At 39.3% G+C, this 15,990-nt stretch overlaps 1 protein-coding gene across 1 annotated transcript; it reads left to right on the forward strand.

Moving 5' to 3' along the window:
* Window positions 1-99: 99 nt before the first annotated feature.
* tspan1 (tetraspanin 1) lies at window positions 100-15,532 on the forward strand. Its single transcript, XM_026148267.1, has 7 exons — window positions 100-156; window positions 5,818-6,024; window positions 7,087-7,161; window positions 12,508-12,606; window positions 13,939-14,082; window positions 15,248-15,331; window positions 15,416-15,532. Exons 1-7 carry the CDS (start codon window positions 100-102, stop codon window positions 15,473-15,475), a joined length of 726 nt encoding a protein of 241 aa, XP_026004052.1. The 3' UTR covers window positions 15,476-15,532.
* The last annotated feature ends 458 nt before the right edge of the window (window positions 15,533-15,990 follow it).

A 15,990-nucleotide genomic window follows, 5' to 3' on the forward strand; every position in this document is an offset into this window, starting at 1 on the left:
TCATAACCTTCCAATAACATTTGCGTGTGTGTTAGATAAGAGTCCTCAGTAATGTAAGTACAAAACCCTAAAATTAATTTCCTCCTTTTGCAGATTAAAATGTGCTCCTTCATGTTTCTCAAATTCATGATGGTGCTATTCAACTTCTTTATCTTTGTAAGTATGTTTCCACTCTGATTACACATACAGCATGACTAGGAAGATGTTGAGGCATGGTTGTGAGACACTCATTTACTGAGTGACATTCGTAGAAAAAAAGTTAAAAAAAACAAACAAACAACCTGGAAAATAATTTCCCTTTCCCATTCAGTGCAAAAAGAGATGTTACATAATCATCTCTGACCACTCTGAAGGCCTAAATAATACTTTTTCTATACCAAAGATTTTGCCTGGTTGTTGCAATTTTTACCTCATTAACTTTAAAGGCTGTACATTAATTATGCCACGTACATCTTCACCTCAGTCTTACCAATGTTAAGCTAAGTTTGCTTGGGGTCTGGGCTCACTTGGGTTCTTGCTCTCCCAGGTGAGCTATAGATGAGATATAGCATGAGCCATTTTCCTCAAAATGGAAATCATCGGCTGAGTGCTGCTTGATAAATTTGGTGCAGCAGCTCTCAAGGTGCGGCGATTGTGATGTCCATCTGAAATCTAAGACAGCACAGGAGAATGATGTAACAGTTATTTATTGGTCATGAAGATCTTGCTTTAATGTGAACGCTCAAACATATTTTTGCAACTGCAGCCCCCTTCAAAACATATCTAAAGCAGACGTTTTTTCAAGAACTAAACCCTGTTGTTCATAGTGGCAGGAGAAAACTAAATAAGTGAGCACGTATAGGAACATTAACGGATAGCAACTAAGACTGTGTTTCCTTATCTTCAGTGATAAATAAATAGTGTGAGTACATATGCATAAGTATTAAATGTAGTAAAAGCGAGAGCTATGAGCACACAAGCCCCTTCCTGCTGTTCAGGTGCATACAAGGTCCAGGTAATCAAATGCTAGTTAAAGAGAGATAAATCTCATAGGGAACAGGGAAGCAGCTAAAATATGTCACATCGGACAGAGAAGTGAAATGAGGGGCAGCTCAAAAGCCCAGTTATTTCAAAATGCTAATCATGCAAAACTACTATAGTAGAGTCCAAACAAAATCTGAATCTCACACTTAATAATCAAAGTGTTTAACTGTTCAAGATTATCTTAACATATGATTTGTACTTCTCCACTGAATCTTCTAATCTGTGAATGTGTTGCTCATGATCAAAACACTAGTAAGTGGCTTGAGAGTGTGCTAGGACAGCGGTCCCCAACCCCCGGGCCTCGGACCGGTACCGGTCCGTGAGTCGTTTGGTACCGGGCTGCGAGAGTTGAGGCTCAGGTGTGAAATGTATGGTTTTCAGGGGTTTTTTCGGTTTTGAAGGTTATTTTGTTATCGTTTTTATCGTTGGGTCTTTTCACGTGTGTTATGAATAAATCTTCTTTTTTCGGTACCGGTACTAGTTTTATTTTGTTGTATTTATCCGCGACACCTTAAAGGCCGGTCCGTGAAAATATTGTCGGGCATAAACCGGTCCGTGGCGCAAAAACGGTTGGGGACCGCTGTGCTAGGAGAAACAGCAAGCCTCCAGGATGGCACATCAATATGTTGCATTGCCAGGAGTTGGACTACCTGCCCAATGTCCGTAGGTTCCACGTAACACCTCATGCTACCAGTAGTTACACCGGCCCTAAAAGGAAAACTGGTGAACTAGTGGGGATATCTCATTTTGGCCCCTCTAGTGAACCCGTTGTTAATTTAATAAACACCAATGGAGCTGAAATGTATTAACAACCTTCTCTGCATCAGTACTGACTGATGGTATAATTGTTTAATGTGCGCATTGAAGAAGATATCCTGGTTAAAAATGACTCCAAGATTCCTCACAGTGTTACTGGAAGCCCAGGTAATGCCATCCACCATGTGTACACCATGTTTTTATACACCAAGACTTTAGGGAAGAGTAGAATCCTCATGGTTTTATCTGAATTTTGAAACAGGAAATTAAAGCATCTAGGTCTTTATGTCTTTAGGACATTCCTGTAGTTTAAGTATTTGATGTGTGTCATTTGGCTTTCTTGATAGATAAAGGTATGCATCATCTGCATAGCAATGAAAATGTATGCTACATCCTCTAATGATATGGCCTAAGCGTCCTAGCACAGATACCTGTTAACCTCAGTGTGTGAAGAAAACTCTCCATTTACATGAAAAAAACTGGAGTTTATAGATGGATATGATTCAAAACACTGCAGTGCAGCAACTTCATTACCTATGGCATGTTGTAATCTCTGTAATAAAATATTATGGTCAACAGTGGTGAAAGCTGCACTGAGCTCTAGCAGGGCAAGCATAGAGACAAGTCCACTGTCAGAGGCCATAAGCAGATCATTTTTGATCTTCACTATTGCACTTTTTGTATGTGATGAGTATGATCAAACCAGTTAGCTGTTTTACAACTATTCTATAATTTACCTTATAATTAGGCCAATATCCAAAATTATAACTCCTGGGTCAAGTGATGGCTTTTTAATACTGCCACCTTAAAGGGCTGTGGTACATAGCCCATTAATAAAGATAAATCTATCTGTCTATTCTTCTATCACTTTCCAAGCTTTTCAAAGTGAACTAATTCCCCTGAGGTTCTCTTTTCATTCCCACTGTAGCTTTACTCTCCCCTTATTGGAGCCTTTGTTTCTCATTCTGCAGCCTGTTATTCAGTCACAGTCCACTAACTGTAAGACTCTTTCTGTTTCTATAGATGACAAAGATATTGTTTCTCCACCACTAGCACCAATTCTCAGTCTCATAAAACCTGGTTTACTCCCATTCCCTTTGCAATGTAGATCCTGAAAAAGACATCCAAATGCATATAACACACCGTCAAAGGTCTCAAAAAAGGTGAAAACTGTGCCAGCTGTGATAAGTGTATTTATAGCTGGCACACTTTTCACTTTTTTGTAGATGGGGCATGATGGTGACAGAAATGGGGTTTGAGGGGAAATATGCTTCTTGCATTACATTTAGTCGACAATGCTATGATGAACTGAACAGGCTGAAGAGACACCCCAGAGTAAGAGGTGGAGAGTGAAAACAAGAATAAATGAGAGAGTCAAAAACAAAGAGAATGTGTAGGAAAGACAAAGACAGGAAGCAGGAGATTTTTCCCATAAGGGACATGTCAGTGTCTGAAAGAGTGCTGGAGTGTGGAGTGCTGGTTCCTGATGTGGAGCAGAAGGGGGTCCCATGACTGAAACCAGTCTGATAGAGCCTGACTGCTCATATGAGGCTTCAAAGTAGGGTGAGTGGAGGGTGAAATACACAGAGGGGAGGGAGAAGGTTAAAAGGGTATAAAAGAAAGTGAAGAGAAAGTCAAAGATGGAGACATGAAGGAGGAGCCGGAGAGATCATGGCAATTACATTTTATTTATAGAGCACATTTTATCATACATACATATAGTTAGAGTTCTGCAAAGAGAGCATTACAGTAGTTTGTTAGCAAATGCAAGTAGAATCAAAGTACAACAGCTATCTGGTGAACAGAAATTCACCAGAAAGTATCACGCAGCAGTGAAATCAGCAATTGAATTGACTACTGACTTATGACAGCAAGACATGATATAAAATGTGATCCAATTTTAAATTTGCCATAACTCTTTGTCATGTTAATGAAAATGTATTAAATATTTTTACATGATTAATACAGCAGCAAGACAACATCACATTTAGCCCTTATCATATTGACCTTTTTTCAATTGTTATCCATATTTATCTCGCTCACCAAACCTAGAGACTAATATTCACTGGGCTTCACTTTGATGTTGTGTTGTAAAGCACCTGGAGATAACAGTTTCTGTGAAACAGTGCTGTTAACTACTAAGCTATTCGGTGAATGCCCATGGGGATACTGGACACATACGTAGTGTCCAGTTTTTGTAAAGCTGGAGATGGAAAAATTACACTGCAGTCCATAAAATTAATGGAGGATAGTAACATTCTCTCTTTGTTACGGGCAAAGCGGTAATCCTGGAGCCTTCCTCCAGAAACCTGAAGGCTGGCTTTCTCAAACAGCATTGGATGATTATTGAATCGGTTCCTGGTCAATGAGCCTGTGTGAATTAAAGGTAGTGACATAAAGATGCTGTCATTTTGCAGATGCCTTCACACAGGTCAGAGAAACTACTGTATATTAATCCCAGAGGGAAACTGAGTTGTCATAGCAGCAAATATACACCAAACATCAAGCACTCATATAAAATGAGTGTAGAAACAGAAATATTGATAGAATAAATATTAAGAAATGTTAAGAATAATAAATATTAAGATAAATACATAAATAGAGATAGGTATAAACATAAATATACATATAAATAATAGCAGCGGGAAGGAAAGACCTACTGTAACGTTCCCTCAACAGCGAGGTTGAAGGAACCTGTTCCTGAAACTGCTCTTCAGATTGTCCAGTGTGTTATGGGGGGGGGGGGGGGGGGGGGCTGCATCATTGCCTGCGGTCTTGCCAGCATTCTGTCACTGATCACCTCCTCCAGGGTGGCGAGCTTCATGGCAACAACAGACTCTGCCTTCTTGATGAGTTTGTTCAGTCTGTTTGTGTCCTTTGCTTTGATGCCTGCAACCCAGCACGCTACAGCAAAGAAGATGGTGCCTGCAACAAGAGACTGATAAAACATATAGAGCAGCCTGCTGCAGACATTGAAGTTAATTGGGATTTTTATAAGATGGAAAGAGGAAAAGAACTTTTATTTTTACCCTCAGGGGCTGCTGGCATGAAATCTAGACACAAAGACTACTACACTGTCTGGTGACACCTCTGTTTGGATTCATAACACATCATTAAATAGTCGGAAATTGTGGTTGAAAGAATTTATCTGTTGTCGGTAATGCTCATGCATCAATCTAATTGGTGCAGCATGTAATGTTTTGTAATGTGGTTTCTTAAGTAACGGCAATGGCTATATCCATAGGGAGGCTTACTTGATTGTGGACCAGTGTGAGACACTACAGGTTGAAGACTTCATGAACCAAGCAGTTTTTTTTTTATATTTTAAGCTGGTTTCCTTCTATTAGGCTACATAGCCATTTTTCTCATTAGTGCAAAGAAATATCCAAGATACACTTTTGGTTACTTATTTGACTACACTCTGTGTATTAGAAATATATGCAAATTAGTGCATAATAATGATGATGACCCTATTTGTCTTTTCAAACATAAAAAATGCAGGAAACACAAGGAATGCTACAAGTAAGTGTCATTGTAGTAGTTATTTCATAATTTCTTTTTACCTGTAAATACTACTTTACAGTTAACATTACAATGCATAGCTTAAGCTACAGTCACCCTGGGGAAAGCAGTAATCTGATATAACAAGATCAGCGTGAGGCTGTCTGTCTGAGATTATAACTTGTTGATTTGTCAGCTCTGTTAAAAAAAACAATGTAACCAATTAATGTATCCAATAATACAATTTAAATGATTCTGTACTAGTAGAATACATTGAAAATAACAGTGAGAGTGAGGGAAACAGAAACGGACATACTATGTTAAAATTGATGCACTGCTCTTGACGCATGGCAAAGTAAATGCAGAAGTCAATAAAGAAATAAAAAAGTGAACTGAACAGATCATCCCATTTTCAATTAAACAATTTAATTTACTTATTTTGTCAAATGGGAATTACTTGCACATACTTAACAGAAATTTGCAATGAACACAATTTTTTCTTAAGTGTACAGTATATGGATCTTGTTTCTCCTACAGATGGGTGGCCTCACTCTGCTGGCATTGGGGATCTGGGTGAGCAGTGATGGGGCTTCCTTGCTACAGATCTTGAGACCTTTCTCCAAACAAAGTACCCAGGTGGTCAATGTTGGCTTCTTTTGCATTGTCATCGGGGCTGCGCTGGTGCTGCTGGGAATCTTGGGCTGTTATGCAGCCCATAAGAAGAGCAAGTGTCTACTCCTTACAGTAAGTGGACAACTCCTGCTTTAGACGATGGCTAATAAAGTACCTGAACACTGGCGTAACAAATAAGTGTGTAGCAAACAGTAACAAATAGGAAAAGAACAAATACTGGAAGGAAAACCATAGGGTGCACGCAGAGTCACTCTCTGTGTGCATTCAGATGGAGAAACTCACTTGGTGTGCAGAATTTTGAAGCTGATAATGAGTCACTAATAGATTTTCCAGGCTCCGGAGGCCTAGACAATCTTCTAATATTTTTACTACCCTGTCACGTCAGTCACTGATATCATGCACAGTTTCAGGTAGTCGTTTCAGTCTGTCTTCAGAGTCAATAAAAGTTTGTCACCTGTAATTGCTTAAATATTATTTCAGTGGAATCATATCTCAATCACATCTCAATGGAAAGTTTGAGCAACTAAAGAAATAAGACTAAATGTTAAACTTCAATTCATTAGATGGAATAAAACAGCAATCATGGATTAATAATCCATATATGTATTGCTTCACTGCTTTTAAATGAGGACACTGATATTAAGATCAAAAACACTAAAAATGATACTGTGTGGTTTCATGAAGTGGCCCACATTTTTTTTGGTATCCCACCCATCCTTGCTTTTACACTGGGTTCATCAGCCACCCTCCTTCCTCATCCATATCAGCAACACCACCAACCCTTGTACAACACATTGTACATTATTACACTCATTAGCGAAGACGTTAACTACCTCTTAGCCCACTGCAGTGAGTAATGAGGAGCACAGGCAGCACATTTTGCCCCTGCAGCGCCCCCATCATGTCTACAGCTCCTGGTGAGTTGAATGACAGCAGAGGAGTATATTCTACAACTGGCATCACAGTTAGCAGCAGATATTTGGCCTACCTGAGAAACTGCTGTAATGAACTAAACATAATAAATGAAGATGGATCATCAGCTCTGTCCTTTCAGCATAGACCCGTGTACTCACTGTCCATTGATTTTACAACAATGCGACTATAGATAAGCTTTTTTTTAATCAGTATATTTGAAAAACCTTGACACATTCCCCTCTTCTTCTCTCCCTGCAGTTTGCCTCCATCATGCTCATCATATTCATTTCTGAAGTGGCTACTGGAGTCGTAGCTTTGACCTACACCTCGTTTGTAAGTTTTCATTTCCTGCATCCATCCTTTTTCTCTTTGTCCATTACTCTCATTCCTTTTCCTTTTCCTTTTTCTTTTGTCTTTTTTTATTTTTCTCATCTAGTTCTGCTTTTTCTCCCACCCTTTCACCTCATTGTGCTATTGTCTGGATTTTATCTCAATATAAATTTTCTATCTTAGCAGTGGACTATTATTGAATTATGGGCTTTATGTCCACCTCACTACATTTCTGCTACTTAATGACTCTGGGATAGCCTGGGGCTGTGTGCACTGTCTCTCACTTTGAACAATATATTACTCTGAAATATAAAACCTAAAGCATTTTATATGCAAAACAGCCTATTTAGATATGTGTTCCCCTCTGTCTGCCTTCTCTCTCTCTCTCTTTCACTCACATACACACACACTCACACACACACACCTGCATACATGCATACTCCATTTTCATTTAGTGCCACACCAAGTAAAAATTAAAAGGAATTCAAAGGCGCTGTGAAAAGGGAGGTTAGTGAAGACTGGGGTCCTAAGAGAAAATCGGTTGTTCCTGAAATTCCAGAGGCAAGAATGGTAATCTAATACTTGGCTTTCTGCAGCTGGGAAATGGGGAATAGAGCAGAGGGAACTCTGCAGTGCTTGAAAATTTCATTTAATTTGTTTGAACTTCTGCTATTGATAAACCAGTTTAAGCTGCAGGTACACACTGCAAAAAGTATCACAAAAAAGGACAAAAACAAGCAAAAACAAACAAAACAAGCAAAAGAAAGTCCTGTAGATTATAACTACTAAAATATTTCCCAAAACCAAAAACTGGAGGACGTTTTTGGTTTTGGGAAAAGGCGATGGAAAAAGGTGCTTCGACTTACGAACATTTTGACTTACCCTCTGGAACGAATTAGTTTCGTAAGTCGGGCTTCCACTGTACAGTTTGACTGGCTCATTATTATTTGCCAAGTGGCTGCTGCATTTATTTCTTTAACTTACTCTAAATTTCTACTGATTCTTCTCTACTAATTTACTCAGTCACATACACATTCATACAGCATTTACTACTCTATGACATAACATTCTCATACTCTCATACTCACACACACTGACTCCAATGAATGTGGTTGTAACTCAGAGGGCAACGCATTATTTTGCCCAAGGATACTTCAACATACAGACTGATCCATCCACTATGCTCCAATTAGTTGATGACCTATTGTACCTCCTGAGACAGAGCTGCCCCATATCATTTGTATGATAATCCAGTGAAAACAACAATCTCATGTATAGTGATGATGACAAATGGTGTGCCACCTGGCTAACCTTTAGAATTGGTGACAAAGGGCATCTGCGGTGGAAACCAAACAGACTTATTGTTGGCCATTATAATTTACCATTTGCCCACCAGCAGGCCCATTTTACAAGGAGTTTTTAAATGTCAATAACTCTGTTACCATTTGTGCTAGAGACAAAATGCTTTGGAAAGAAGAAAAAGTGAGCTTTACAGGGATATTGTGTTATCATGGTAGCAGAAGACATCCACAAGGTAGTACTGTCTGAACATGGATGTAAAAAAAATCAGGTCTGATTAGATTATTTCACACGCGCTTCACATTTTCATATTCCTCAACCATTTTGGGCTAGAGAGAAAATTCAAATGGTTCCTAAAAGATGTTAATTATTTTTTCATTTTGCACCCAAAATAACAAAATAATCCATTGGACCTGTACAAATCTTGGCCAATAAAGGATAAACTACCTCAGTGATCTCGTCCCCAGACTCTGCTTCCTCTACAGAAGATGTGTCAGTGAGATTAAGGAGATCCTCAAAGTATTCCTTCCACTGGTTGACTATATCTTCAGTTGAGGTCAGGAACACCCTCTGCACACCAGATTTTTTGGCTTCAGCTACTGCTGAGCCACATTCTGTTTGGCTTGCCTGTACCCATGAGCTACTTCTGAAGTCCCACAGGGTAACCCGCTGTTCCGACCAGTTACACCCCTCTAGGTCTCACTGTTGTTGCCCACAGTGTTAAAGTCTCCCAGTAGGAGAAGGTTCGGTATTCTGAACTGCCATTCTGTGCATAAGCACAAATGACAGAACCCATTCTCTGACCCAAAAGGCAAAGGGAAGCGACCTTCTCGTTCATTGATGTATGTGTGTGCAAATACTTTAAAACTGAGGCTTTTGAATCAGCAGTTTTTGAACTAAATTGACATATATACATATATATATGTATATATATGTTGAGCGATTTAAATCTTTTATGCAGTTGCCCTGATGTTCTGTTAAAGATTATTTTTTGCAGTGTCCAGGTTTGCATTTAACTTCTTTCTCTGGGTGGAATGTAATATATTATGTTCCTGTTCAATCCTGAGTGTGCCACCTATCAAACAAAGAAGCTATAGGCAAGTGTGTTGGTGGTTGTCCTTGGAGACTGAACATTGAGCTGCTCTCCTGCTGTCGTTCTCTGAGTTTGTTAAATTCAATCTCTCCACTCTCATTTCCAAAAGCTGAGCAAACCAAAGCCAACCATGTAAACGGCAACTGGTGAGACACGTTTTGACAACAGAGAGCATGCTTGTCTAGAGAAAGTGAGGAGTGGGTCCAAGCTATTGCCTGAACCCCCATTAAATGTAAGATATAACTCAGCTTTGTTTTCATTAAAACAATTTAATGTGCTCTTTGTTATCTTTAGCATCATTTGTTCATTGCAGACATGGTAAGTTCCATCGTGGATATTAATGTGTGAGACCAGCTTTCCATCTCCTGCTTTTCATAAGACACAATAAACAGTATACCAGTGGAATAATGAAAATGGACAATATACATCTAATATGCATATATATAGCTGCCTGTGTAAATATGTAAAAGACAGAGGAGGGTACAAATAAAGGAGGATATAAATAAAGACCTGATCTATCATGTATTACTTATCTGCAGCATAAATCTGCCTTTTGGTTTCTGGGTCTCTGCTGCTCATCTAACCAGGAAGTCAATAACCTTCAGGTAGTCAGAGTAACTGAGATTTCCAGCATGTATTATGAGAAGCTGTCAGTGGTTGTTGTCATGGTTCTGTTTGTACAAAGTGACCAAAGTGGAGATATATTACAGGGCTGATATGATATGAGTTATGAGTACATGAAATAGATGTGCTGTGAAATAGATGTGCTGTGATGTTTAGTGACACAACAGTTGCGCCACTTTAATTCTTAATTCTTATCCTTACTTAGAAAATGTTTAAAAACCAAATGCCTTAAAAAAAACAAACAAAAAACCCCAAAAAACAAGAGGAATATAAATGTATGTTGTACTGATACATGTACAACAGATTTTTTTAAAAAGTATTGAACATGCCACCAATTTTCTAAGTAAATATATTTCTAAATGTGCCATTAACATGAAATTCTGATTAGATATTGGTAACATCCATTCTAACCCACACATGCAATAAACCAAAACATACATGTCCATGTTACTAAACAGTACTGAGCGCATTAGAAAGGGTAATTTCACCATAGACCAGCCATGGTCAGGTGTTCCCCACAAGAGTTCACACAGAGCAGTGAACAGAATTCTCAGAAGGGTTAGAAGAGTCAGAGTTTTCCAAGAATCAAGGACCACTTCTGGAAAGCTACTTCTTGCTGGCACGTATGGACGTATCCAGTGGCACAGTGCTCCCAACTACCGTCTTATTGCATCTTCCAGCAATGCACTGATCATTTTTAGACATCAACCTCAGACAGAACCCGGACTTTACTTTGGATTGGACAGACAGTATCCCACCTGAGTTTGTGAGACCACCAAGTGCTCTGTTGCTTTTTTTAGGAACAGAAGGCAACACATAGGTGGTGAAGCCACGTAGGTGAAGCCAACGGCAAGATGTGCTTCATCATATTTTCTAATCTTTGGCTTGGACAGAAGTTGGTTTGGAAACATATTTGGCGATGTTTGGAAGCCCCCCAAAAAACTCTGTCCATTATACTAGCAGTATCCAAGCATTCTCTTTTTTTTTTTTATTATCATACCCCCCCCCCCCCCCCCCCCCCCTCCCGCAATGGCTCTGTTCCCCCACTTTGGGAACCTCTGCGCTAACCCAACAACCCGCTAACCCAACGAGCAAAAACATGACTAAATATGACAATTATGACAATTATGACAACTAACCCACTCCTATGAACAAATGAGTATATCACTTTCTTTGGAATTAGTTGCTTTGATTTTTATTTATTGCTTTCTTCTTAACATGTATGCCATACAAGAAAAGATACTGTTAATTATTTGAAAAACAGCAACATACTATAGAGCAAGAGATCACTAATTTAATAAAAGATGAAGGTGGAGATTTTGATCATGTGTAAATGTGTTCATACCACTCTACATTGATAGATGTACAGTGCTAACATCTCCTGCATCGCTGAACTGTGTATTACTTCAAGCTCTTTGTTGCTTATCCACTGTGTGTGTGTGTGTGTGTGCGTGCGTGCGTGCGTGCGTGCGTGTGTGCGTGCGTGTGTGGGCGAATGCACGTGTATGCATCCAACAGAAAGTGACAAGGCGCAGGGCAATTGACAGTATTGAATTAGCCTCCTAGTAATATATCTTTCTGATTTTAGCCTCACTTGGGGGGCACATTTAATCGTGACTTGTATCGCAGCATCCCCTTGGGATACCCCATGTATCCCATTCACTGTGCACGCATTCAAACATGTCCACCCACACAGAGAAGCTAAAAAGAAAAGAAAATAGGGCTGTACATGGCTACATGCATTTAGAGTACATTTCTGACCCTCCCTACCCATCAATTAGGTCTTTGTGACAGTACGTGATAGGTTTATTTATCAAAACAGAAATAGCAATCTGCAAAGGAAAGGAAACAAAGAAGGGAGGACATGAGGGCAAGCTATCCTTGTCATGATGCGGCTCTGTGCAGGCAGGAAAGGCAGGCAGGATCCAATTGCAGACTACACGGGGGCAAGAAAGTGAACTCAAAAGGCAGCTTTATTGCTGACACAAGGGGAAAACGATACAAAAGTAAACTGGGAAAATATAACCTAAACACACGGAGAGGCACACAAGTAAACACACAGCCATGGATCGCGACACGGAGCAAAGGAAGACACAGACACTAAATACAAGAGGGATAATGTGGGAAGTGAGGACACATCTGACACAGTTTACCTAGACATCACAAGACACTAAAACTAAACATAACAACCTAGCGAGTATAGATAGAAAGGATTGTCACTGGGTAATTTTGACCCAGTGACTTTAGAAACAAAATATAAAATTCAGACTAGATGTGTCCAGTGAGGATATATTTGTTTATATATGATGTCAGTAAATCAGTTTTTTCCACAGGCTGAGGGGATCTTGAGAGCGTGGGCGACTCCTGCTCTACAGAATCAATATGGTAATGATCCTGCTGTCACTAAGCTCTGGAACAGCACCATGACACAGGTACAGGATATTGTGTTTTCCTATTCTTGTTATATGTGTTTAGAACTTTATATATATAAACTGTATATACATTCACCATTGATTTATGTATACCTGCTTAACTGCATATTAACATATATATCTGTTCTGCCAATCACATGACAGAAACAAATGCATTTAGTCATGTACAAAAGTGGTTTAAGGGACTTGAACATGGCATAGGTGCTGATGCTAGACAGGCTGGTCTGAGTATTTCAGAAATCGCTGATCTACCTGTATTTTAGAACATAGTCATCCTACAGACAATGATCTTCAAAAGAGAAAATATCCAGGGAGTGAAATTCCTTGAATGTTGGAAGTCAGACAAGGTTGGCTGGGATGCTTTCAGCTGGTAGGAAAGCAACACTAACTCAAATAACAGACAATTGCAAACACATTGTCTTGTCGGATGAGTCTGGATTTCTGCTGCCTGAACAGGATCTAGTAACCATTACAAACATCCAACAAAGAGTGTCAAGCATGAACAGCACCAGTTGGACAGTACCAGGCCCCAACATGATTCACATCTGCTTGCTGAAGAACTAACTGCACTCCATGAGCACCTGGCAGCAGAAATGAACCGGTTGATAATGGACAACACGTAGCTGGAATGGATAATTGAAGGCTGGACAGTGCTGATCCCCAATGTTCACAGATCCTTGGGGATCAGAGGGGCAAAACATCAGCTACTGGTAAACAGAGCAGTTGTTCAAGATGCTCTCCCCCCACTGTTCTTTGTAGGCCTGAACTCTTTAATCCCAGGTGATTGACAAGACTGATTACACACACTGCTTACAGAATAGAGCAATCGTTAGCCACCTCCTCTACATGGATGATATCAAGCTGTATGCCAGGAGTAAACAGGACATCGATTCACTTATCCATCCCACCAAGATCTACACCAGTGACAGTGGAATGCTATTCGAACTGGAGAGGGAACAAACAAAGAGAGTGATGGTAGTCAGAACTGAGGGGATTGCAAAACCAAAAGGGAACATTGCAGACACTAAGAATAGCGAGAATTACAGGGCAATCTCACAGGGATGTGGGAATCATGAAGCGGCTGCCAGGAAAGTTGCAACCACCAAATACCTGCAGAGACTAAGGCAAGTCCAGAAGAGTTAGCTGAAAGAGAAGAATGAGATTTAGGCAAGTAACACCTACACCCTGCTGGAATATATGTCTGAAAGAGGAGATAGAAACCACTAACATCAAGACAAGACAGTGCCTTTAAGAAAGGACCATTATGTAGATAACCCTCTTCACATATTTTCCTGCAGCATGAATAACACAAGAATGTCATCCTTCTTTCAGCTACATTGCTGTGGTTTCTCCAACTACACTGATTTCATGGGCTCTAACTTCCAAAATGCAACTGGAGGCAGCCTGCCTTCCATCTGTTGCAGGACCAACAACAACACTTGCACCCCAGCCCAGGCAGAGTACAGCAATGTGCAGGTGAAATTACCATATTATACATTGTGCAGCTCTGGCATGAAAACAATGACAATTCAAACAAGCTAGTGTTTAGCAGGAATACTGTTTGCCATGTTCTGTGGCGTTCCAGGTCCAGTTCACTGATATGTAGCAGACAACTGCCAGCTACATATGTAGCTGTTAGTGACCACTAATTAGAATCAAAATAGAATCAAAAGAAGTGAAAACAAATATTCTGTCATGCTATGAAGTTGTCTGGGGACTGTGGGCCTGGAAGTAAAGCAGGTTTCCTACTAATTTGAAAGTTGGTAGTTTGATTGTCAGTTCCTCCGGTTCACATGTTGAAATATCCTCGGCCGAGATTCTGATGGCTTTATATTAGAGTATGTGTGCTAGACAAGATGGTATGGCATAGAATAAAGCACTGTATGAATGTGTGAGTGATTGGGAGTATGAGACTTGTATTATTAAACTGCATTTCGAGGGTTTAATTCTAGAAGAAAAGTGCAATTTAAGTATGGTTGTTAGATAAGAACTTACTATAGAGACCAAAACCTGTAAAAGACCTTTTTAATGCTGTAATATTAAATATTTTTACATAGACATAAATGGTGCTAAGCATAAATAAAGTTTATATTCCTGGTATTGAAACCATGCCACCCACATTGTAGTTCATTACTGACACATGTAGTGGTGTGAAAATGTGTGGAACATCCTGCCCAATGACAACAATGTCCAGTAAAAACAATGGAAACTGTCTACTGCAGCTATTTTTTTGTTTTTTGCCATACGTTTTTAAGCTTTAACATTTTTTCAGGTTAACTTATCTTCAACTGAAGTCTCATTGTAGCTCCTGCATGGATTGAAATTCCACAGTCATTCTTTTTGCATAACCTCAGAGCTATGCAAACAAATGAAAAACACCAAAACGTCACTAAGATTTTAACAGTGGGGGACCATGTATGTCTAAATTCTATGACGGTAGCAACAGTTAAAATATTTGATTCTGGACCAAGTGTTGACTGCCCCAAGCATCTTGATTCTGGCCTAGAAATGTAGTGGATTTTGAGCCAACCATTATTTTGCAGTTTTGCGATTGTTATTTTTGCATTAGTGTCTGCATGAGTGTCAGCCATGCGTGTTATGATGATGCATTAGGAATTAACCAGAGCCCATTTCCTATTAGGGCTGTTTTCAGCAGATCCTGATGATCATCAAAGAGAACGCTAGCACCATGGGAGGCACTGCTGCAGGAATTGGATTACTGGAGGTAAAAACTCATGCAAAGCTTAAGGATGCATTCAAAACCTGTTTATGTCATTCTGTTTGGACTCTTACACTTTTGTTTCTCCAGATTGCTGCCATATTGGTATCCATTAATTTGTACTGCCACCTGGATAACGAAGATAGCTGAGAGGTCTTCACAGAGAACATTTTGGGAGTGACAGATAATTTAATTAAAAATCAAATCTATATTAACATCACTCTTATTCTTTTTATGCAATAATTAGCTATAAAGTCATATTTATTATGTAAAAAAAACATCATATATAAGTTTCTGTTAGAAGTAGTACACTTTTACCAATATCATCCTTGGTTTTCAATGTTGCCTTTTCAAAAAGAATGTATGTATAAAATAAAATATTTCAAACATTTGTTGAATATGTTTCAGTGTTGGGTTATTTTTTTCAACACCTTTTGGGTTTTGCTTTTTTTTTAATATCCACATTTAGTGGCCACAGTTTCAGATCTGCAACAAAAGTCAGAAAGTCAACTCAGTATAAGGACCTAAAGGTAGAAGCAAACGAAAAACTGTGAGCTGAAGAGGTTCAGTCAGCGAGCACCCAGAACAAAATGATTTAGTTTAACTAACAAAAACCTTTACCCATATTTACCCATATTTAGTGGAGAGTTGAACAAAAGTCTGCT

The sequence above is a fragment of the Astatotilapia calliptera genome, chromosome 17 (assembly GCF_900246225.1).
Source record: "Astatotilapia calliptera chromosome 17, fAstCal1.2, whole genome shotgun sequence".
NCBI classification, from domain to species: Eukaryota; Metazoa; Chordata; class Actinopteri; order Cichliformes; family Cichlidae; genus Astatotilapia; species Astatotilapia calliptera.

Excerpts from the sequence above, each read along its gene's own strand:
- tspan1 (XM_026148267.1), top strand. The coding sequence starts at position 100 with ATGTGCTCCTTCATGTTTCTCAAATTCATGATGGTGCTATTCAACTTC. Across the intron at positions 6,025-7,086 it reads GCAAGTGTCTACTCCTTACA|TTTGCCTCCATCATGCTCAT; the intron begins GTAAGTGGACAA and ends CTCTCCCTGCAG. Across the intron at positions 15,332-15,415 it reads CAGGAATTGGATTACTGGAG|ATTGCTGCCATATTGGTATC; the intron begins GTAAAAACTCAT and ends TTGTTTCTCCAG.